Raw genomic sequence first — 25,550 nt, 5'->3', positions numbered from 1 at the left:
CTGTCTTCATTCACACATGTACGTAATGTTTATCATTAATTCGCTTATGTAAACCAATAATTGTCAGAAGATCCTTGCATGCGGTTTCTCAATCACGTCACTTTTAGTCATTCAGAAACGCATCGAAATTTCCCAGTGCAGTCCGCATTGTCATTTAATTGCTCATCCCAGGAGAGTATATAGACGTCACAATATATGATGACGGTCATTAACATCATCATTAAATCACATGACATAGGTGCACGATGTGTCGGCTGTCTCATAACCACTATAAAGTCCGTTTATCATGATTGCTTGCTGTGATTCATTTCTCTATACGCTTGGAGTGTAAGGTAGATGTCAAGAAACAAACATGAAAATAAAATAAACTTCTCCGCTTTTTAATGAGAAACTTATACTGGGAGGGGAGGCGAGATGGTAGTTCGATTCTCAATTGAAATGATATTTTGTTCAAAAGTTTTGGAGTCGCATTATTCTGTTTGCAACTTTTTTTTGCAGCGGACCTTCAATAACACTGTGTTTGCATTGAGCATTTTGTTCATCAGGTGTGATGGTGAGGTCCTATGCAAGGCTACATCGCGGGGGGGGGCACTTCCATTCACGAGTGGATACCATGCGCGACCATGGGGTCTCGAAAAGCACCCTAAACACGTATTTTCCATATTCTGAAAATGCACCCCTTAACAAGTATTGGCGTGTGAAACCCTACCCTTAACAAGTACTGGAAACAAAACGATACTTTTTTAGTGGCAAATATTCCCTGAAATGAACCCCTAAACAAGTACAGGTTACGGGTCCTTCGGTCGTCGGCTTTACCTTATTTGGTTTAGTACGACCCCACCTTCTTCACCTCGCGCAAATCGGACTCTAAACACAAAGTGTTGGGGCAAAATTGACATCCTTTATAAAACATTTTAATTTTGTTTTATCATTCCCGCAAATTCGACCCCAAACACGTTATTTTCCTAGCGAAATAGACACCCTTTTTCATTATTTTTGTGTTTTTGACACCCTTATCACGTTACGTACGTAACATGCCCTATCGTGAAAAGGACATCGTTTTTACGTGTTTTTTGGTCGCGCATGGTATCCACTCGTCAATGTAAGTGCCCCCCGGGGGCTACATGAATAGAACCAATACATTGCATGATTATGACAGTCTATATACAGGTAAAGGGATCAACAATGATGAATTGTGTTTACATTTATAATTAATATTCAAGGGAAATTTCATCGATATTATGAGGCCTATGTTCATTTTTATATGATATCAAATACATGTGAGCTCAGCGAACAATATCAATGGAATGCATGTACCATAGAGCTATTTATACAGACAGTACATGCATATCAACCTGTGGTATCAATCTATAGCCTACATTCTTTTTCTGTCAAACGCCCGAATAGCTCTATGGAATTGGTAAGGAAATCCGACAATATATCGACCTGTTTTCCGGGCTGTTTTTCCTCCTTTGAGAACGAGACGAGGTATATTTCCCAATCTCAGAGAGTACATGGTGCATTGGGTATTCTAGTAAATCTCTGCATCAATTCAGGTTTACTGTTTTCTCCTCATGCCACAGTTACACCGGCGGGGAACGATCCGATCCGACCAAATCTATATACGGTATTCCCAATTACATATCGGTCGGTTTGGAGGTGATTTCGTTGTTGTGACTGAAACATCGACCGTCTTTGAAAACATCAATCTCAGAGGAGAGTAATACGTGATTATAGGTCGACCATCATTATTCATTTCTGACCTCCTACACGTAAGAAACAAGCTAAACTCATCGGTTTCGTGTTGTCGAAGTCTACGTTCATAATTTTGGCTTTAATAGACCACGTTCGCACATGTATTTCACACATTTCATTTATGGATAAAAGTGATGAATATACGACAGGAAAATTAGGCCTTTGGCATCTGATCTTTGACAATATCGTCCCAAACAGGTCAAAATTCCGGCTGTAAAATTGTGAATTCACACATAACTCATCCAAGGATTCATTCAAAGCATCCTGCAATAAACTAATAGGTCTAATAATAAAGTTTAGAAAAAGCTTAAATCAGATTTAAGGTTAGTGGTTATAAGCCTACTACAATTATGACAATGAACTGACCAACTTTTGGTTTTGAAATATCATCATGAAATCTTGTTTTTAATCAACAGTTACATGTAGTTATACGGTGGTTAATGTTTTGATAAATTTTGGTTATGTCGGTCAAGCTCATGGGAATTCTGTGGCTACTCATCATCGGTTAGGGTATGTTTGTAGGTCAGCAATGACTGTCATATTTTATGGGCAACCAAAAGGGCCAAAATTAATAATCTAAAAAAGAAACTCTTAGAAATAAATGTAGTACATGTATCTCAGAAATGCATGTAGTCTTTCAGAAACAAATGCAGTCTCTCAGAAATTAATTGCCGTTTCTTAGAAATGAATTAACCTCCTTAAGATAAAAGTAGTATCTCACAAATATAACATTCAGAAATGAATACATTACTCCGGACGAAGTCAGAGTTAAATATATTAACAGTAACCAGAAATTGAAATAATTGAGAAATAAGGCAGCTCAGAAATAAATCTTGTCAATCATAGATAAAATATTTTAGAAATATAAGACTCATTCAGAAAAAAAAAAACATCGTAAGTGAAATAGCAGTAAGTTTTTACAAACCAATGCCATCATTCAGAAATAAATAACCTCGCAAATAAAAACAATTAAAAAAAAGAGAAAAATATAGAAATAAAGATAAGTACAGAAACAAAAACAACAAAAGAAATAAAGACAACCGCAGAATCATAAGTTTACACGAAATTAAAACAATTCTTGGAAAAAAAATAATCACAGATTTGCACGCATTTGCAGGAATATATGTTATCAAATAGATAATTTATTGCCGAGAAAGTCAGAGAGACTGCATTTATTTCTGAAAGACTACATGTATTTCTGAGATATACTAGTAATTTCTGATTTTTTTTTTCAGATTGTTAATTTTGGCCCTTTTGGCTGCCCATCATTTTTTGCATTTATTTCCAAATATAAAGCCTAAAACGATATTAAACAAAAGTACCATGTAGCGCGGAATTCGATGCAAAAAGCGTTTATGATGTAATCACAAAGAACAACAGTTTGGCGAACGATATTTTGAATATTTTTGATGACCACTATTCAAAGTGAAAACAATTCGTGGAAAGTTCATTTTATGCCCTTGCATGCATTACAGCACCACTCCAATTGCATTGGACTCTTTTAAGTCAGTGATTACGTCATCATAATCTGTCGGGGGGAAACAGGCCACCATGACCATTTAAGCGTCGACCTGTCGGATTGTATTCATCGGCGGATCCTAATGAGGTCGCCAATAAGGGGCAGAAAATGTCTTTAATTCCCCTCCGAATATTCCACAAGCAAGAAAAACAGGGCATCACCTTTGAAAAGGTGCAAGGGGGAGGTGCTTTCTCTTGTAAAGTACATGTAAATACATTTACCGGTCTTCAAGACGGGAGGGGGGGGGGGTCCGACACTGGATATTATCATAAGATTATCACTTAAACGTAAAGTCCACCTCAGAAAAATGTTCTTTTGAATCAATAGAGAAATTAAAACAAGTATTATGCTGAAAAGTTCGTCAAAATCGGATGTAAATGAAGAAAGTTATGACATTTTAAATTTCCACTTATTTTCACAAAATAGTTATGTGCACAATTTAGTCACATGCAAATGGAGAATCGATGATGTCCCTCACTCACTATTTCTTTTGTTTTTTTTTATTTTTTTATTGTTTGAATTATACAATATTTCAATTTTACAGCTTTGACAATTAAGGACCAACTTGACTGAACCATGAAATGTTAAACAATGGTAATTCCACATGTTCAGGAGAAATAAAACTTTGTCTCACAGGACAATTTGGAGAAAATTTGAATATTTCATATAATGAAATACAAAAGAAATAGTGAGTGAGTGATGTCTTCAGTTCCCTCATTTCCCTCATTAAGCGAAACTTTAAAATGTCGTAACTTTCTTATTTTACATCCAATTTGGATGAAATTTTGATTGTTATGCTTGTTGGATTTTTCTCTATTCAAATCAACTTTTTTTGTTGGGGTGGACTTGTCCTTTAAGAAGAACCTAGTTTCAAGATCTCTCCTCCCTTCATGCCCTTTGACGCAGAATATGGTGGTATTCCTGCTTGTGCGCTGTAATATGAACACGATGGATATGTGTTTGTTTTTGTCTGCTTGCGTCAGATAAATTGAAACAAATGGTACTTTGACACTGTTTAGTCGTAAATCCTGCGTTTTATTTTTTTAGAGGTCATGACCCGGATCGGAGGTCAGAGAATCAGCCGCCATTTCCATAACAACGTTCTCACTAACTCGATATAGTTTCCAAAATAATAGACATGGTAAACATAGTAAAGCGTGTTTCTATAGGTACATGTGCGTCAGGCCTACACGACATGTCACGCATGGCAAATGATAAGCTCCACATTCCAGATCACGAGTAATCCTTTGAAAGTTTCCACCATTACCCATCCGCCCCGTCATGCAAAATGCATTTGCAGAAATCAAGACAACGTGTTCAATAAGATCTAGGAATCGTACAGATAGTTTTTGTCGTTTGATTGTCATTATTATAGGGTTCTCGTAATTGAGTTTATAAAATGTAAAACAATTATAGTAGTCATATTTTTTTTCATTTTCATTTGTTTATTCATTTTTTTGTATTTATTTATTTTTATTTATTTATTTATTTTATTTATTTATTTTTTTTTTTTTTTTTGAGGGGGGGGGGGCGCTCGCCCGCTCTGCCCACCCCCTTTATCGCCGCCCTTTACACGCATATGATTTTGGTCATGTATAACGAAACGTCATTCATGTAATAATCCGCATTGAATCCGCATTTTGTGGCAAATATAATCGGAAATGAAGTGATGTTACCGAGGGCAAAGGAGCAGGAAAAGAGCGGTATGACGTCATCATGTCGCACTAAAGGACAAGTCGACCTCATGCAAATAAAATTTAGCTCGAACAAATGAATTACATGTAGATCTACAGTGATCTATGTCAACTCGAACTGTTACAGAAATGTATTGTGTTAGCAAACCATAATTCAATTCTGGATGGCTTACTTGAAATCTATCTAGATCCATAAAAGTGTTAAAAAAATCAAGTAGGCCTACATACTAAAATCCAATCAATCATTTTACTAGTCATCTTGACATTGTTATTAAAAAATATAGATATTGCTAAGCCATATATTTGCAATGTCAGTCGTGCTGGTAGGCTATTAAAGTTAATGAGACTCTGTCTTTAGCGTGGTTATGAATAGGCTTTCTCAGTAGGTTTTACGCATGCACTTGAAATTTAAAAATCATCTTGTTTTTTGCTTCAAAAATATACATAACACACAATTCTGCTCTTATTAAACTAGGCATTTTTTACTTGTTCTGTGTTTTAGATGTTGTATACATTGACCTATTCATTGCATTGCTTTGAAGAACAAGTATGACAAATGATACTTCTTCCTTCAAAAGGATTACATTAAAAAAAGTTGATTTCTCGGCATAATTAGAATGTGGTTAGTAAGTTTCAATAGCGATTAAGGAGTTCAAAATCTAAATTTTTAAGCTCTTCATAGTCATGATAGTTACATGTATTCGTGAAATGTTTGCACTGGTAGGACCCTTCTACTTACGTGTCTTCTCCGATTCATTCTCTTGCACATTTCTATTTTGCAGAACTGAATAATTGCATGTAATATTCAGAGCTCAAATTCAAATATATTCGCATAATGAGAACGACTGTGGTTTGGGGAGTTAAAAATCTGTTTAAGAGTCAAGTCCACCTAAGAAAGATTAATGATTTGAATAAACAGAGAGAAGTCAAATAAGCATTATGTTGAAAATTTCATCAAAAGTTATGACATTTTATAAAGTTTCGATCGTTTTTCCACAACACAGTTATATGCACAACTCAGTCGATGATGTCCCTCACGCACAATTTTTTTTAAATTGGAATATATCAATTTTTACAGATTTGAAAATAAGGACCAACTTGACTGAACCGTAAACTTGTAACACAATGGTAATTCTACATGTTCAGTGAGGAGAAAACTCTGTTTCACAGGACAATGAGGAGCAAAAGTTAGAATATTTCATATAATAAAAATACAAAAGAAATAGTGAGTGGGTGATGTCATTAGTCCTCTCATTTGCATACCGACCACAATGTGCAAATAACTGTTTTTTTTTATTAAACGAAACTTAAAAATATCATAACTTTCTTATTTTACGTCCGATTTTGATGAAATTTTGAGTGCTATGCTTGTTGGATTTTTCTCTTTTTTTCAATTTAAAACAACTTTTTGTTGGGTGGACTTGTCGTGCAAGGTTTACTTCGTTATTTGGAATCATAACCTCTTCACAATTTGTACGGTTTGTTCTTATTCTAATAGAATAAAATTATATACAAGGTCCATTTTGCCGAACAGAACCGTATATAGACACGACATATTTTCTTTGATATATTACGTGATATTTGCCAACCAAGATTGAAACTTCGACATGCCCCAGACGATTATTGATTCATGATTGGTCATTATTTCTATAGAAGGGTCGTATAATAAAATTTATAGTCTGATATTCTCTCAGTAAACACAAGGTACTGTTTAGAATAAAAAAAAAACAAGTTCCCGAACGTGTAGGCCATATTACTATGGCAATATTTAAACTTTACTGATCCAAATGCAATTGTACAAATGTATCTTTAAAAATCCCGATGTAAATCACTGTCATTCATATAGTCGTTTTGAATATGAAAATTTTTAATTGAAAAAATACAAATATTTTCGAAACTTTGTAACAGTGAGTAGTTATTTCCAGTTTTTCGATGAAAGCTGCCATATCTTTGAAAATGTTGTTAAAATTTTGAATTTTGATTAGTGTTCTCGTTTTTCACATTATAATGAATTTATTGTATGATTGATGTTTGTTTAAATACAAATGTTTTTATTTTTCTCAAGAATCTACATTTAGGCCTATAACTGAGCTTAACATATATATCATGTGTCAAAATTTAAAACTAAACATGGGGTTACGGCAAATCTATGAATACGTGCTTCGCAGTTGATTTCAGCTCTGCTGTTGTCAACTTGGTCATTTACCCTTTAATAATAGAAACGTTGGAATGTAACATTTGTCACGTTTTTCGGCCTGGTCATTGATCACCATGGTAACTCGATTCCTCGATCACTGTGATGACTGGTTGTCTCTTGGCGCTTATTTAATTCGCCTTCTGCGAAACCCAAAGGTTTAATCTGTGTTACGTCCATAACCTACTTCGTCTATCTTATTAGGTGTGCCCTTTCGCTCATCGCCGTGATTTAGTGTTCAGTTGAATTGAATCTTCAGAAAAATGATTGAAAGATGATACACGAAGAAGGTACAGGAGGTCGCGTTTTACTTAGTTTGTATGATAATGAGTTCCATCGGCGAGATAACTCCCCATTTTTTTGGGGGGAGGGGGAGGGCAGACAAACGTGTAGCATATTCGGAAAAAATCTTACAATGCTGCAGCGAGCCAGAGAATTGAGCGAACAATTGTTTTGGCCGTTTAAATACAACAATCAGATTTTGTAATATATAGATTTGACTTAATTGCTTAATATCCAGAAAAGAATGTATTATATTTCTCCCTTTTCGTTTCATTTTCTTTACTTATTCTCATTTTTTCTTGGTCGTGGAAATTTTGGAGGTCCGTGGCCACAAAGTCGCCCTCACCTGTACGCTAGTCAGTGTAAAATGTGTTCTGAAACTGTCCTACATTGTACTTACAACCATGACAACCCATGTTCGGCGTACTATTAGGTGAATCATTTATATTTCATCTTAAACTGAAGAAATTTTCAGTGTGTGCTTTTTAGAACTATTATGGAGGCCCTAATACTCGATTTTGCTGTGTTTGCTTTGTTTACTTTTAGTTCCGGCTCTTAATTCTATCACTTATCTTTTATTCCATATGTCCAGTGCCAGTGACATGCCAGAGCATAATGGTGACGGTCTACCCAGAAACTGTCCAGGTAACTGAGGGATCCAGTGCAACTCTCCATTGTAATTATACCATGCCCTCCATTGCCTCAAGCCTAGACCAGGCTCTAAACCAGGACCTAGACCAGGAGCTAGAACCAGAACAGTCTAACCAGGAACAAACGGTCACATGGTTAAAAGATGGCGTCGTCCTTAGGACTTATACCGGTGACCTTGCCATAGTTTCCCAGAGTGGTGGTAGGGTGAGCTTGGTGGCCCCAGCATCGCTGAGGATATCGAGTGTTGTTGATGAGGACAGTGGATCGTACACCTGCATGATTGAGCAACGAGGTCTGATGGGGTCGGCAGCAGCTACTCTTCATGTTCAAGGTAAATACTTCGGAATTCATGTGGTTTTGGATAGTACACTGTGTCACACAGTGTGTTTACAGTGTAGTGGATTATTTGAAGATGTGATTCACACTGTAATAATGTTCAAATTTTAATAGTGTGGAGCTAATTCATGCTGTGTTCCACATGGTGAACACTCTGTGAACACTGTGGGTGACTGGGATTCACAACAGGATTACACTGGGTGACTTGGTTCACATTGTAAAGTGTAAACACACTGTAGGAGCCTGTTCCACACTGTTGACACACTGTGGGTGACTGGGATTCACAATGGGATCACACCATGGGTGACTGTGTTCCACATTGTGGGCACACTGTGGGAGACTGTTCCAAACTTTATGACTGTGTTTTACACTGTGAATACACTGTGGGTCAGTGGGTGTCACAGTGGGATTACACTGGGCGACTGTGTTCCATATTGTAAGCATGCTGTGGTAGCCTGTTCCACACTGTTGATACACTGGAATCACATTACAGGAGACTGTGTTCCACATTGTGGACACACTGTGGGAGACTGTTTCAAACTGAATGACTGTGTTCCACACTGTGGACACACTTTGGGTCAGTGGGTTTCACAGTGGAATTACATTGGATGACTGGGACTCACATTGTGGGTTAGTGGGTGTCACAGTGGGATTACACTGGGCGACTGTGTTCCACATTGTAAACACACTGTGGGAGACTGTTTCAAACTGGATGACTGTGTTCCACACTGTGAATACACTGTGGGTCAGTGGGTGTCACAGTGGGATTACACTAGGTGACTGTGTTCCACATTGTAAACACACAGTGGGAGACTGTTTCAAACTGGATGACTGTGTTCCACACTGTGAATACACTGTGGGTCAGTGGGTGTCACAGTGGGATTACACTGGGCGACTGTGTTCCACATCGTAAACACACTGTGGGAGACTGTTTCAAACTGGACGACTGTTCCACACTGAACACACTTTGGGTGACTGTGTTCCACATCTTGAATACACTGTGGGTCAGTGGGTTCCACAGTGGGATTACACTGGGCGACTGTGTTCCACATCGTAAACACACTGTGGGAGACTGTTTCAAACTGGACAACTGTGTTTCACACTGTGAACACACTGGGTGACTGTGTTCCACATTGTGGACACACTGTGGGAGACTGTTTTAAACTGAATGACTGTGTTCCACATCGTGAATACACTGTGGGTCAGTGGGTTCCACAGTGGGATTACACTGGATGACTGTGTTCCACATTGTGAATACACTGTGGGAGACTGTTTCAAGCTAGACAACTGTGTTCCACACTGTGAACACACTTGTTGTGACTGTGTTCCACATTGTGAACACCTTGTGTGTCACTGTTCTTTCCAGCAAGGGTAGGGAAAACTAAGCTAAAGGTCCTATTTTATGAGAACTACCAGGGGCATGTTGTATAAACTACTATGGTAACTTTTGATGGCTGCATTGTTACGAAAGATACCACAAATGCAGTCATAGGTCCCAGAATGACATCCACATCCCCATTGCATGATTTTTTTTCTTTTTACATCTACGTAGGCCTACAGTAAAGGCCTACAAATTTCGTAAGGCTCTTTAGTTCATTATACCAATAGAGTATAGAGTTTCAATATTATATGAGACATGCAAACCTTGCTCATCCATAATTGACCATCACTAGTCTTGACTGCCTTACAGGGTATCACTTGTAAGCTGTGCAGGTTTGTACATGTAATGTCAAATGAATTTACTGAACATTAAATGAATAGGGACTGGGGTACAAACATGACCAATAAGATGGTCTTGACATTTAAAAGGTGTAATTTATAGAAATAGGGGAGTTATTTTTGCTGTGCATATTATATGAGCTGAAGTATCATGCATATCTGCTTTTCATCTGTAGTACCGTTATTATTCAAATACTCTCTTTTGTGTTCATATCCATTATATTCATTTGTCCTTTAGTCAGTGCATTTCATATTTAGGTAGTATTCTGTATGTGTATCTGTCTCTTTTTCATCCACATAAATTGATAAATGTAAAATCTTTATTTAATTCTTGCATCAAATATATTATTTAACGCTGGGATGGTGCCAGGGCCTTTTTACTTTGTATAAGGGGGGAGGGGGGGGGCAAGATGACAGGAAATTTATGTCTTATTTATTTCTCCATTGAATTATATTAGAGTTTTCTAGAATTACATGAACACTCCCACTCCCCTCTCTCTCATATACCCTTCTTCTTGTTTCATTGTTTTTCTACCTTTTCATGTTTCTTCTATTTCAATAGTTGAAAAATCATAGGGAAATGCGAGGTCACCTCCTGCCCCCTTCTCTGGTACTGCCCCTGTACACATGATAATTCTCAAGGGCATAGGCTGGGGATGCACTTGCACCCTCCTGCTGGGGCAGAGGAGTTCCGACACTGGCAAGCAAAATGAAATTTGTACCCCTTCTTGTGCTGTCAACGTCTGATTTTCCAAACTTAAGTTCCACCTCCCCAAGATGTGCATCTCCATACCACTTTAGTTTCACCTCCCCATGCTCAAACCAGCCTATGCCCTTGATTCTGTCAAGGAGCTTCGAAGCTTCCTTGATTCTGTGCATGTAACTCCATGACTATATGGCTATGATGTATAAAATGTAGAAAGGGAAGTCATGCAACATGTATTTAAATGTTCTTAGTAATTCATATATCATATGGCTATTTTTTATATAGAGAGAGTAGAGTCATGCAACATGTATTTAAATGCTTCTTATTAATTCATATCAGACACACTTTATGGAACAGGGAAAGGTAAGATCATCGTTGTCTGTGTTTTCATTTTCCTTATAAGTGTCTGTTATATATGATTTGCAGGAAAAAAATAACCCCATGCTTTCTAGATAAGTTTCTTATCATTTTTTACTGACTTTCACTACATAGTTCTGAAGAATTTTTTTTTGATTGGCTATTTTCAGTGTCCCCATGCATTATCTGTACATTACACGTAATAACACTGTAAACTAAGCTGAAAAACACACACCCAAGTCCCAAAACTAGCCTGGCTGTCATAGAATCTAATTAATTTTATATCATGGGAGAAAGGATTAGCCTTTGATTTCACCTAGTTGCAAAGCAGTCATGCACAAATGATTACGACTCATTAAATGCGATCATTAAAGAATACATGTTACTCGAAGAGTTGTAATACTTCAGTGATCATAATTTCTTATTTTTATTTTTCCAGAGATGAGATGATATCCCCTTATTTGATGTACAATTGTGATGCTTCTCGATGGGTTTTATCCATTTTGACAGGAAATGTTAGATGAGCCAAGCCATGTCCAAAAGTCAATTAAATTCAATGCAGCGATTAGTCGGGCATTCATTCATCCAAAACATTTGAAGAATAAGTAATAACAATCGTAATACTAAGAATTATATCAAATGACATGATGCCATCTCATCTCCCAAAATAACCCCAAAGAAATAAGTTTTGGGCACGGAAGCATTATGCTTTATAGATTCAATTCATTGGCACATACATTTATATGATATAGATTGTTTATGTTGTAAGGTTTTGGAAAACTTAATTTCTAATTTTCTTATCTAGGGTGACTCTTAGGACTCTTGAATTTAAATTCTTAAAGCAGTTTAGGACGTATACTTTCAATCTAGACACATTTCTAACTGACCAAGGGGTATTTTATGTATATTTCAAATTATCCAGCAATATTTCATTTTATGCTATGCCATTTGATTATTATTTTTTAAATTTCAATCTAAATTATGATTTGGCAAAGATTCTCTTTCTTCGATCCTCTCCCTCTATAATCCATCTTTCTCACCCTTTCTCTCTCCTTTCCTCTGTCTATTTTATTCTCTTTTTTTCTCTCTCTATCTCCGTCTCCTCCTTAATTCCCCCCTCTCTCTCTCCATATCTCCCTCCATCTCTCTCTCTTCACGACTCGTTATTTTCGTTTACTCATTCACGAAACTGGTGATTTTTTTAAGTCACAAATCATCTTTACTATATCTATTTTGTGTTTTTGTTGCATTTGAAACTTTCTGAATATTTTTTTTTATTTTTATCAATGTTATTTTTTATATATTTCCTTTGTTGCTTGCACACAGGCAAACAATTATAATTTGCATTTTTTTTAAATTTTGTATCGTTGCAATTGTTAAGACAAGCTGGGTGTACAGACTTTAATCCGAAGAATGGCCATACAAGCTGTAAAGAAATTCTCCAATAACAAATTGATTTGAATTAACAGAGAAGAATCAAGAGAAGTATGACAATGAAAATATTTTCAAGAAGGGTTGATCATTACTTGATATTTAATTTTTTTTTCACTCAATAATAACTTTTATCTAAAACACTTTATTATTGAGATTGGATTTGAGTGGCCTCATATAATTTCAAAAGAAATGATCCATATTATTACATATGAAATGGTATACTAATATTATTCATGATCACAAATTACTATGGGACTTTGACAGATATACATGCACATGGGATCTTTACATGTACACAGTATGCACTGCTACCTTTTTATGATTACACATTCGTTGTATTTGAATAGAAGCCTTATTAAAGACAATTAGAATTATGATTTTAGATGAAAGGTGTTATTCTACTTGCATTGTTTATCATTGTTTTTTAATTTTATGTGTACATGTATGTACTTTCAATGAAATTTTCCCTTTGTTTTTGTATTTCTGTTGTCTTTGCCTTAATAATATTTAGTCAACGAAGTTGGTAGCAACAACAAACACTTCACAGCAAATATGTTTAATTTGATATACATTGTGTATATGTATAGGGTGTGTTGTCAACAGTATGTTTTATTTACATATCAGATTTTATTTTCTCATACAATTATGTGATGCTGATTTTGACAGGTGAAATTCAATATAAATGTAAATACTTTTTTTTTTTTTTGGGGGGGGGGGTTATGTACATTTCCAACATACCAATTATCTATTCATCTTGTGATATTCTGTCAATGATTCGTTATTTTGATCATTAGACTTTAATCGATTTCAGTTTTAGAGAAACTAGGATTGATTGTTGAATCTTGTGGATGACTTGGACAAAATTCAATGGCGCAAATATACTCTTGAATTTTGTTTGTCAAAACACATTCCAGATTAGGCATATTGAATGAAAATACTTTTGATATCATGTATCATGTCCTCAATCCAAAACCTAAGTGAATAAGTCAGGTTCATCAAAGCATTGAAGGTATGCACCAAATATTAATTTGCTTAATAGACCAGACCTGTCCATGTAAGAATGAATAAAGTTTCTAATGTTGATTACATGACAAGCTTACCTTGAATTGAATTTGATATCATACCATGGCTGTGAAAGCATTGTCCATAGCCAAGTCCGACGACTTTGAACAAAATACAGTTTGATTTTAATAAATACTCATGCAAATTCGGCTGGGGAAGCCCCATTACACATGGATTTCTACATGTATTTCTGTTATTCATTGATAATAAGAAAAGGTAAATTCCTGTACGTTTTTAGTTTTGTATCTTCTTTGCAATAGACTGACATGTACACTTTGATTTCAGGAAATAATTGGAAGAATTGTCTTATCTTTCCCCTGTAGGGAGACTTCCTGTTCTCTTGGGTCACAAAGGCCGTTCTGAGGCAAGTTTCCTGGCAGGAGAAACACTACGGTTACAGTGTAAAGGGTCATATCCACTTCACTGGACCTATCATACAGGAATTGATCACAGTAAAATCTCCATCAGGTCTAAGCTTACCCCTATACCAGGTACGCCTACACCAGGAAAATTTATTCCTGTACTCAGTAAACTTACTTGATACCAAGTAATCTCACTGTTATCACAAGTCTCCTTTACCAGGTGAGCTTATGTGTAATATTATACCAGGTAAAAGCCAGCTTACCTCGCTCCTTTGCCAGCTTACCTGACACTCTTATGCAGGGTAACAACATCTCCAGACAAGATAGCCTAACCCCCAGCTGTATACTGAGAGATTTTACTCCTGTAACAGGTAATCCTACCTCTATACCAAGTAACCCTACTCCTATACCAGTTAATCCTACCAATATACCAGGTACGTGTACTCTTACCCCTAAACCAATTTATCCTTCCCATATATCCAATATCCTGCCCTATATCACATAACCCTATCTCAATACCAGGTAACCCTACTCCTATAACAGGCAATCCTACCCCTATACCAGGTAATCCTGCTCCTATACCAGGTAACCCTACCCCTATACCAGGTAATCCCATATATCAGATAATCCTGCCCTATACCACATAACCATACCCTTATACCAGGTAATCCTACTCCCTATACTAGGTAACCCAACTCCTGTACCAGGTAATCCTGCCCCTATACCAGGTACTCTTTCCCCTATACCAAGTAATCCTTTCCATATATCAGGTGATCCTGCCTTATACCAGGTAATCCTACTCCCGATCTGAGGTAACTCTACCCATATACCCGGTAATCCTTCCCCTATACCAGGCAATCCTACCCCTATACCAGGTAATCCTACCCCTATACTTGGTAATGCTTCCCAATACCAGGTAATCCTACCCCTATACCAGGTAATCCTTCCCCTGTACCAGATAATCCTTCCCCTATACCAGGTAATGTTACCCCTATACTAGGTTATGCTTGCCAATACCAGGTAATCCTACCCTTATACCAGGTAATCCTACCCCTATACCAAGTAATCCTACCCCTATACCAGGAATCCCTACTCCTATATCAGGTAATCCTACATACCCTATACCAGGTAATCCTACCCCTATATCAGGTAATCCTACCCCTATACCAGGTAATCCTACCTCTATGTCAAGTATTCTTACCCCTATACCAGGAATCCCTACTCCTATATCAGGTAATCCTACCCCTATACCAGGTAATCCTACCCCTATATCAGGTAATCCTACCCCTATACCAGGTAATCCTACCCCTATTCCAAGTATTCCTACCCCTATACCAGGAATCCCCACTCCTATACCTCATACCCTAACTCCTATATCAGGAATCCCTACTCCTTTATCAGGTTATCATCTTTTTTCTTTACCAGGTACATGTAAGCTTGGTCTCACATCATGCAATACTTATGTTGATTACATAATACGAGCATCAACATTTTTAAAATCAGCCTTGAAAAATCTTATTAATTGGTCTATATCATTTTTTTTCTTGGTGGCACAGATACCATTGTTTCTTGATATAAGAAAAAGAAAGTTTTGGTTGAATTGGTAATATTTGCATTTTGTCAATATTATTCAAAGTTTATATGAAAGGTTAGGCAAACAGTATTTGAGATACAATCAGTCCAAAGCATGGACACTAGACAGTATTCCAAACCATGGACCTACTAGTAGGTCCATGTCCAAACTCCAAGCTCCAAATAACCTTTTCAATACTTGCTGTTATTATGTGACTTTGTGAGGTAGAATGACATTGGTAGCTTCATTTCATTTGGAAAGTGAGTGTCCTTGGAGAATGACAGCAATTCCCAAATGGCCATCTTAATAATCATAAACGCAAGAGAGGTTGGATTTATAGCTAGTTATTGCAACTCGTTTGTCTGTAACCTGACCCCCTGCTAACCCTTATTGGGTTTGACACAGCCGCTCAACAGCTGACGGTAGTACACAGCATGCTGTTAATGAAAGCGATATGTTGGAGCATTTAATGGATGTGACGGCTGTCCCTTCTGTTAAAAGTTCTGATCTTCCCAACTGCCATTTGTACACGTCTTTCTGAGAAATATGATGAGTGGGAGCTAACTAGGTCAAATAGATGAAAACAAGCTTATCCCATGATGAAGTTGTGGAGCCAGGATATTAACAGGAGGGGTAGCGACACAGAAGGGACAGGAGCCCAGGGGTGGGGTAATCAACCCCTGCAATTTTTAAACTAGTGAAATATGGAGACAAAAGGGAAAAAGGAGGGAGGAAGGGAAGAAAGAAGGGATTAAGGGAAGAAAGAAGAAATAAGTTTATAAACAGGCGATGTCAGTCTTGGCAATTAATGTACATGCAACTCTATGATACACCTATAAATTCAATTGGGAGGTATATGACATCACCATCAGGCCATTTTCCCCCACCCCATTAAAATATCCTGGCGCCGCCCCTTACTAGGGGACTGATATTAATGTTGTGCATCATTGGTTACAGAATTGGACCTTTGGGATTAGTGGACTTCTTAGATGTGTCATATTTCAATTTCCTCAAAAGGAAAATAATCCTTTTTCTCAATTATTTCTTACTGAACAAATTGAGTGAATACTAAAAAAAAAGGATAGGTTCAGGTGCACATAACTATTTTCATCAGATGTATGATTTCCAGAATATTCCTTTGGCATCTTATCTCTTCATGTCCAGATACGTATGAAATCACTTTAATACTCCTGATATATGGGATATGATTTTTTTTTTAATTTATTCATTGTTCCAGCTTTTGATGATAATAAAACATATGAAACTACATAGTTGAATTGTATATTGAAAAGAAAAACATGGAAAACCCAAGATCAATGAAACTTTGAGGAAGAAAATAACAAGTAAGAAATTTATGAGCATTTGAGTAATGAAATCACTAATGCTTCGGAGATCATACCATTGGCAATGTGACCAAGATGTGCAATGCCATTAAAAAAATCCCATCAGTACTTTTGTACATATTTCACTTAAATTTTATCATGTAAGTCTACGTTGCAATATTATTATTTTTTATGAGACGACGTGTTTAATGAGAGATCACCTCTTCACCAAGTCACAATGATGTGGATAATACACATGTTTTGGAGGACTCAGACCATGTCTTACATCAAGTGAAATAACAATATAGGCCTAATAAGCAGCGTTTTGTATTTGAGATCACCAACATTCTTGTACACTTGTGTCGTGCAAATTTTTATGTTATATGACCATTTAGTTTCTACCCATAATTCCGCTGGAAAGAATGTGTTCACAGTGTAGACTTTGTGAAAGTTGTGGTTCACATTGTTAAAATTGCTTAAGTGTGGGTTTTCACACTGTCACTGTTTAAAGAGTGGACTCATTGATTCAAAACAGTGTACTCATCAATAAAATAGCATACTTAACCATGGCAACCATGGTCCATGGGTGCCTGTACAGTGCAAGTTTTCACGCTGGATACCTCTCAAGTGTGGGTTTTCACACTGTGGAAATCTCTACAGTGTGAGTTTTCACAATGTGAACACCTTAAGTGTAAATGTTTACACTGTGGATACCTGTACAGTGTGAGATTTCACAGTGTATTCACAAAATAGTGCATTATGTATATGTAAAGAGAAGATAATTCTCATTTGGCAAATGCTCTAATTCAATAGTGTGAAGACAGTTTTACACTTTGGAAATGCACCTTTGCGTGTGAGTTTTCACACTTTGGATACCTCTACAGTGTGAGATTTCACAGTGTATTCACAACATAGTGGATTATGTGTATGTGAAGATATAATCCACATTGTTGAATGCTTCAATTCAACAGTTTGAAGACAATTTTGCACTGTGGACATGCACCTCATGAATGTTTACACTGTGGCCACTTCGTGAGTGTGAATTTTCACACTGTGGATGCCTCTACAGTGCAATTTTTCCCACTGGATACCTCTCAAGTGTGGGTCTTCACAATGTGGATACCTACACAGTTTGAGTTTTCTCACTGTGGACACCTTTTTAAGTGTAAATGTTTACCTCTACAGTGCGCGATTTCACAGTTTATTAATTTATATCACAGTGGACTATGTATTTGAAGATGTAGTTCACATTGTTAAAATCTCAAATTCAACAGTGTAAATATAATTTTGCATTGTGTTCCACATTGTTCCTTTCATCAGTGAATGCTCGCTTTAAGATTATATCTTGGGTCAAATTTTTCTCTATATAATCTGGTCGTTCAAATTTTTCATGGCTCGTTTAGAATCATCCTCTTGGAACGAGAGTAGTGTGCTGGTAATCATCAATGCAACAGCCTCGGACTCCGGATATTTCACCTGCTCGCATACCCATGACAGTCAAGACTTTTCCAGGGAAATATATGTTTATATTAATGCCACCGGTAAGTTTGAACGTTAAGCCCTGTTATGCATGGACACATTTAACTGAATTGAATGTGTGTCAACTCATTTTATCAGTTATTATTTTGTTGTTTACATCAAGCATTCACTTCTATAAAGATTTGCATTTTTTATCAACACAAAATATCTTGAATTCAACTTCTTTATATGAAGATTATGAAGAATATTGTTAAAACAAAATACGATTTTTGATATCATCAGTGATTTAACGAATCGGCATAAACCTCAGCTGGTCTCAAAAACACATGATAATCACGTTCAAAGTTAGGATGTTTTTCAAATGCTCATAACTTTGTGCTTTGAAAGAAACTAGAACAGTTATTCATACCAATTTAAAGCATACAATCTATCGAATTAACTATGGTTTTTGCCATTTCGTAAAATCATTCAATGCATACGCGCAAAATATAGGTCGGGTTATTGACCTCTGCGCGCCATTCTAGAGACTTATGTAGTACAGAAAGAATAGTTTAAGCCATTTGCAAAAGCACAGCCAAACCTTTGCCTAAGTTAAGCCTGACTTCTGAATATGGGCCTACATGTATGTCACTAAATAATAAACGCAAAGATTTATCTTGAACTAGGACCAGAACAGAAGATCCTCTCTCTGGGATCAAGTCCTCATTTAATCAATTTCTTACTAAAACTTCTCTTTATTAACAGATGCCAACAGTTTATTCTTGCCAAGTGACATCACCAATATCACCCTGTACGCCCTGGACCCCTTTGTTCTGCCATGTCGCGTCTCAATACCCTCATTTGACGTGAATATTATCCTGGCGAATGGTGATGCGGTACCGCAGGATGAATTACCTCCTTACAATGATAGGGTGGGGTTTAGCGTGAGTGGCGAGGACGCATACAAGTATGAAGGTAGCGTGGCCTGCGTAGCCGTATTCGATGGATTGCAAGTTGAGCAGACATACCTCGTGCAGATAATAAGTAAGTTGAAACACAAGACACTCCACTAATAGTGGCGTATCTAGGGAGAGGTAGAGGGGCATAGTCCCAGAAGTGAGAAAAAGGCGAAACTTAAAGAAAAGTATTAAAAATGTAAATAAAAATGTTTAACAAAAGACAAGATAAGAACGAAAGAGAGGATTTTTTTAAAGTTTTGATTTGATAAACAACTAAAAAAACCTACCAACGTTGAATCTTGGAAGAAAGTGCTCAACTGGGCAGAACTTTTCCTGTTTTCAAAGGTTTTATAAGAGTTGTGTTCCATTACATGAAATAATCTGTGACTAACACAGGAAATTTGTTCCAATTTCATTACTAATACCCATATTTATATTTTTTGGCAATAAAGTCTCCATAGTTACATTTATGTTGAAATATAACGAGTGATCCATTAGGCAAGCTTGCGTTAAGGGCTCTACTCACAATAATTATTGATCACCAATGAAATTTTTCCTTTAATCTGTTTCAATAAAAGTTTTTATCCTTTGGAATGATCTACCCCATGAATTTAAACAGTGCAAATCACTTAATATCTTTAACTACAAACTTAAATCCCAACTCCCAAAGAACTTTTTCAAGCAATCTGCTTATGATGACAATCCTTCTCCTGCAAATTGTAAATGTTAACTAATTTGGTATGAGATCAGTTTTGTTTGTAATGATAATTTTAGTACATTTAGTTATGATTCATGCCAAAAAGTTCTCAATATACTATGTTTGTTATGTTATGGAAAATGTATTATATACGAATGATGTAATTGCAGAAGTAAACAATAAAATCAAAACTTTCTGTATTCAGTTTAATCACCTATGGCTTGTTCTAGTTTTTTTTTCTCTATTTTACTTATTCATATCTCATATGTTAATGTATTTTCTACCACTTCAATTTGCTAAGAATAGGGTAAATCTTTTAACTTTTTTAGACCCACCACATTTTTATTTTGTATTCTCTATATTTATCCTTTGTTTATCTGCTGTATATGTATATACATTATATATCTTATGATTTATTTGTACTAAATTGTTTTTATTTTGTATGGCAATGTGGAAAATAAACTGTGAACTTTGAACAATTTCTTTTAAGCTTTTCCCAAGGCAAATCACAACTTAACGGGATTTACTTTATTTGGTGCCAATTAGTGAGAGTGGCATGAAAGAGTTAATGGACTCAATTGCATGTTAGCAGTATATTCCTGAGTGAATACTGTCCGAAATGCATTTCTACATGTAATGTGATTATAAATGGAGTTCTTCCCGCCATCCTCCCTGTAGGAAAACCCATCATTGTGAATTCAACTCAAGACGTCACAATCCCAGAATACACTACACTCACCCTGGTGTGTGAGGGCGCCCTGCCACTTATATGGGTCCACGAGCTCCCTGACATGGAAATAGATATCCTCATCTCCACATTAAGGCGACCAAATGGAGACTTGTATTACAGGAGTATCTTGAATATAGAAAGCGCGACGTACGGGAACACAGGGTATTTTTCCTGCTTCTACCTGCGATACATCAATGTAAATGATCTTTCTCTAAGAACATCTGTCTACGTCTTTGTCAGCAGTTATGGTTAGTACTTTTTTTTCTCACCCTTTTCTCAGGGAAGTTAACTCTTACCGTGCAAAGGGTGTCTCTTTTCAAGATTGTTATAAATCGTGAGAAAGGCTTGCTTTTTGTAGAACGTTTGGTAAGTGGTTTACTCAGGACTATTATGTGATTACATTAGGTCAAGGAATTGCAAAACCTCATCCTTTGTGAAAAGAGCCTTGGTGAAACCTGAGTCTGCCTTTTGGGAATTAAACCCTTTAATCTACCGATGTTCAGGTCTACTTACCAGGCACTTCATGAAAAGCGTCCTTAACATTGGGTTATTGCATTTGGTTGGGTTGTAGTGAAAGCAGATTTTTTCCACGAAAAAGCCCCCAAAATTATCGAGAAGGTGAGATGATAAAATCAGACTTGTTGAAATTTACTTGACCTATTTTAAGAAACAGTCAGTTCATGACCAATAGGTAATTGCCTGATTGTTCAGAGTCAGGATTTTAAACATTGTATACCTATACATCTTTGGGGGCAAAATAGACCTCGGCCACAAAGGGGCTAAATTAGTGTACAATATAGGTATCTTCTCCCAAGTCCAATTATTCTCATTTGTCCCCAATATACATGTATTCTTCAAATGGGACCTTGAAACATATATGCTTTTCCCCAAATATTTGGAATCCCTCTCTGCTTCCAGATGACCATCTAAAGGGTTTGGGCATAGCTTTATTGCCACAACTTCATAACGATACTTTATATTTCTATTCTCTTCCTGTATTTTCATCTTCTGTGAACAGATGAAGATCGCATCTTCCTTCCAAAGTATGCTATTGAGTCTATTGATTACAACAAGGCAACTCCGATGACCGTGCCCTGTCGGATATCCAACCCGAATCTGGATGTGACATTTGAAGTATACTTCAAGGACACCGGCGCGGAATTCACAAACTTCTACTGGACGCCTTCTTATGATAAAAAGGTTGGATTCACACTCACACCGACCGGTGAAACCATAGATGGCATAGCTCTCATCTTCACCTGCTATTCAACTGTTGTCAATGGCAATCAATCTGATACCAACGGTGGCATTAACGTGGCATCAATTTCCATGTTCTTGGGGGATTGTAAGTCTTGATGAAAGGGGTGAGGGTCCTGTTTCGTAAATCCTTGTTACAACAACAAATAATGCACAGTTTCTATGACAAGTTGACTATCAGCCAATCAGATTGGAGGATTTCATTCGCTTGTAACTGTTATTCCAAATTTGGTTTAGTAACAAGTCTTTATGAAACGGGTCCCAGGGTGGGTGTTTCATAAAGGTATTTCATAAGTTACGACTGTTGATTTTTTTTCTAAAGTTAAATTATGTGCGCCAAATTTTCAGTAGTGTGGATTCAGCTTATCCAAAAATTCAGATGAAAGTTATTAACTATTTTATATCCCTTACATCTGTATACAGATGTAATGGATATAAAACAAATATATATTCAGAACAAGCTAAAACCTTTCACAATGAAGACTATCAATAGTACCCTTCTAGTGAACAGTATTGGGTCTATGGATAATTCATTGGAAATTTATTTACTGACCATTTGATCACAGTCATAAGCAGGCAATAATGTATTTAAGTTGCCCTACTCAGATGTCTGATACGGTTGATTATCATTAACTTCATCATCATCATATATCTTTGTCCTCATAATCATCATGATCATCCTCCACATCATCATTATCTTCATTTTTTTGAATAGTCATTATTATTATTGTGGTTTTGGTTATTATATATCTGCTTCATTGTTTAATAATATAATTAGAAATATGCAATTTTTTGTTATTATCTTCCTTACCACAGCTGAAAAACCAATATTAAACTTGGAACTGGGACAAGATAAAGAAGAGGTAATTGCCAACAAGGAGGGTTTTGAACTGACGTGTCGTGCGTTTATACAATTCTCTCTGCTCTTTCTTCCCAACGCTCAGGATTACATACCCAGATTTGCATGGGTGGGACCAGGGGAAACGAGACCAGAGAATGTACTAGAGGTAAAATCTTAAATTTTTGCATATTTTCTTGGAAATACCATGTGTTATATTGACGGACACCCATGCGTACAAGCAGGAGGAAGCCAAATAAGCATGACACTTCCTTTTTCCATGCAATAATATTACATTTTCCCGCATGTGCCTATCTGTGTTGGCGATTTAGGGTGTGATCTTTTTTCATCTTAGATATCCTGATTGCACACCCTTCAGGTTATATACCTGTATCTGTCCCAAATCTAAATCTAACATGATATATGGTGACAATTAACCTTGATGGGACAGATGTTCTCATGAAATCAGTATCTACTTCAACTACTATCACTTATCTTTGAATAGGCAGATTACATATTCAATAATGATAATAACAGTATATTTACCCGGGGTAGCCACTTTAGTTCCCAGCGGGCCTCTATTATTCTTGCCCAGCTAAGCTATGATACCGATTCTGGTGCACACAGCTTTTTGAGGAATTATTTCCTGCCGGTACCCATTACCTCACCTGGAATGAGTGCAGCACAGTGTGGAAAAATTTCTTGCTGAACAAAAACAAGCCACGGCTAGGATCTGAACCCACGACCCTCTCTTTGAAAGGCGAGTGTCAGAACCACTAGACCGCGACGCACCCATATATTTAGGATAGTACCAGAGAAAAACCATAAAATTTGCACTAATGAAATCAAATCATTGGCGTTACGGAGAACACAGTTACAGTGAAGACAAAACCGTTCTTTGCACATTTTGAGTGCGTTACTCCACATGCTGTGTGTAGAATGTCTGCTGCGGTTTGGAATTCCTTGCAAAACACGTCACCCCCACTAGGAGCGCTCCCATAACAACAGGGCAACTTTACATTAAGTTGTTTTGAAAACAACTTTCTGCTGATCAGATGGGAACGCTAGCAAAGCGGTCTTCCGAACTGGTTTCCTTAACCAATTTCCAGTAAACTAGTTTCAGAAAGTATAATGATAACGGTGTCACAGTGTCCTATTGTATTTGATATTTCATGTCAGTAATATCTTTATATAATTTTGATTCCCAACTTCTTTCAACAGCTTGAACCTGACCCTAACAGCTATGTAACAGATTACATAGCTGGATTTACGTACTACAAAAACAAATTTGTTGAGAATGCCTCTGTGGATGACAATGGGATCTACACATGTTATGCAGCAAATATTGGGGCTGAGGCAGAGGAAACCATATCCGTTCAAGTGCATGGTAAGAAGAGATTTAACCCTATCTAGGCCAGAGGGGGGGGGGGAAGGGGGGGGGCTTCAAAATTTGTGCATTAAGCTTGCGCTGCAATGTTTCAGGATTTTTTTTCCTTCAAGTCTCCTGCATCTCTTAATTTTTGACGCCCTGGTTCGCAGTTTCGAAATCATGCAACATTCTGTAAGTGCATGTCAGGCCAAAAATTGCTCCAAAATGTGATTTTGTGTAAAAACTTATGTTATCATGCCATATATGATGGGCTGGGACATAAAGCTATGCACATTGTTTGCAAACTATGCCAATTTTGATATTTTCCCAAATTATCTTTCACTAACTTGTGATAAATATTCTTGACTAAGAAGAAAATATCACAAGACTCACTGATACGAAAACCCTGCCATGTTTTCCGACCACCTCTTGATTTCTCTGCCCGATGTAGAAGGGATCCCCAAGCTATGCACTCAAGTTATCATGGAAAGAAAAAGTGTTTTGTGTGCCTCAATTTCTAAAATATATTCATAATACAATAGGAAAATATGCAATTAAAATGAATACAAAACTGCATTTAGTGATTTATTCCAGCCTCTGTAGAAAAATTTGAATAGAAAATGTTCGTCACACAGCAGTCACAGCTCCACAGAGTGCGCACTTTGTTTTAATGGAATTAGAGTGCGTATCTTGTTTTAATGGAATGAGAATATGAAAGCTTTCATGTTCTCATTCCATTAAAAAAAAGTTCACCTATTCTTATTTGTATTATGTACTGTTCTTCCAGCGAGAGGATATGCTGACATCAGTCACCGATTCAACGTCTCTGACCCGACCACGAACCTGACGGCCATCGTTAATCACGACAAGTGCATCTGGTTCGATGTACCCGCTTACCCTCCACCCAAATTCAGGGTTTCTCCTCCAAGGAATTGGGTCCTGACTATGGATGAGAGCTCCAAGGTCCTCAACATGTGCAGTTCAAACGTCTCGGAAGCTCACGAAGGAGACTATACTGTGTATGTGTGGAATGACTACCAGAACGCCAGTATTACCTTCTTCTTTACAGTGCAAGGTATGACCAATACCAAGGATTGTTGATTGATGATGATTGTAATGATGATGACGACAACGACAATGATGATGATGACGACGGCGACGATGGTGGTGGTGGTAGTGTTGGTGATGGTGATGATGATGATGATAATGATGATGATGGTTGTGGTGGTGATGATGATGGTGGTGATGATGATGATGGTGATGATGATGGTGATGA

At 36.9% G+C, this 25,550-nt stretch overlaps 1 protein-coding gene across 1 annotated transcript in view; it reads left to right on the top strand.

Moving 5' to 3' along the window:
• Positions 1-25,550, top strand: part of LOC121426153 (vascular endothelial growth factor receptor 1-like) — a 64,690-nt gene that overhangs the window by 21,741 nt on the left and 17,399 nt on the right. Inside the window, exons 2-10 of the mRNA XM_041622334.1 lie at positions 8,037-8,426; positions 14,033-14,200; positions 18,370-18,507; positions 19,190-19,468; positions 20,759-21,058; positions 21,829-22,155; positions 22,884-23,074; positions 24,127-24,292; positions 25,062-25,349. Coding sequence (XP_041478268.1) covers positions 8,037-8,426; positions 14,033-14,200; positions 18,370-18,507; positions 19,190-19,468; positions 20,759-21,058; positions 21,829-22,155; positions 22,884-23,074; positions 24,127-24,292; positions 25,062-25,349 — 2,247 coding nt within the window. The remainder of the gene's footprint in view (positions 1-8,036; positions 8,427-14,032; positions 14,201-18,369; positions 18,508-19,189; positions 19,469-20,758; positions 21,059-21,828; positions 22,156-22,883; positions 23,075-24,126; positions 24,293-25,061; positions 25,350-25,550) is intronic.

The sequence above is a fragment of the Lytechinus variegatus genome, chromosome 13 (assembly GCF_018143015.1).
Source record: "Lytechinus variegatus isolate NC3 chromosome 13, Lvar_3.0, whole genome shotgun sequence".
In the NCBI taxonomy this organism is placed as follows: Eukaryota; Metazoa; Echinodermata; class Echinoidea; order Temnopleuroida; family Toxopneustidae; genus Lytechinus; species Lytechinus variegatus.
The sequence above is the reverse complement of the archived record's forward strand: the minus strand, read 5'-3'. Positions and strand labels throughout refer to the sequence as shown.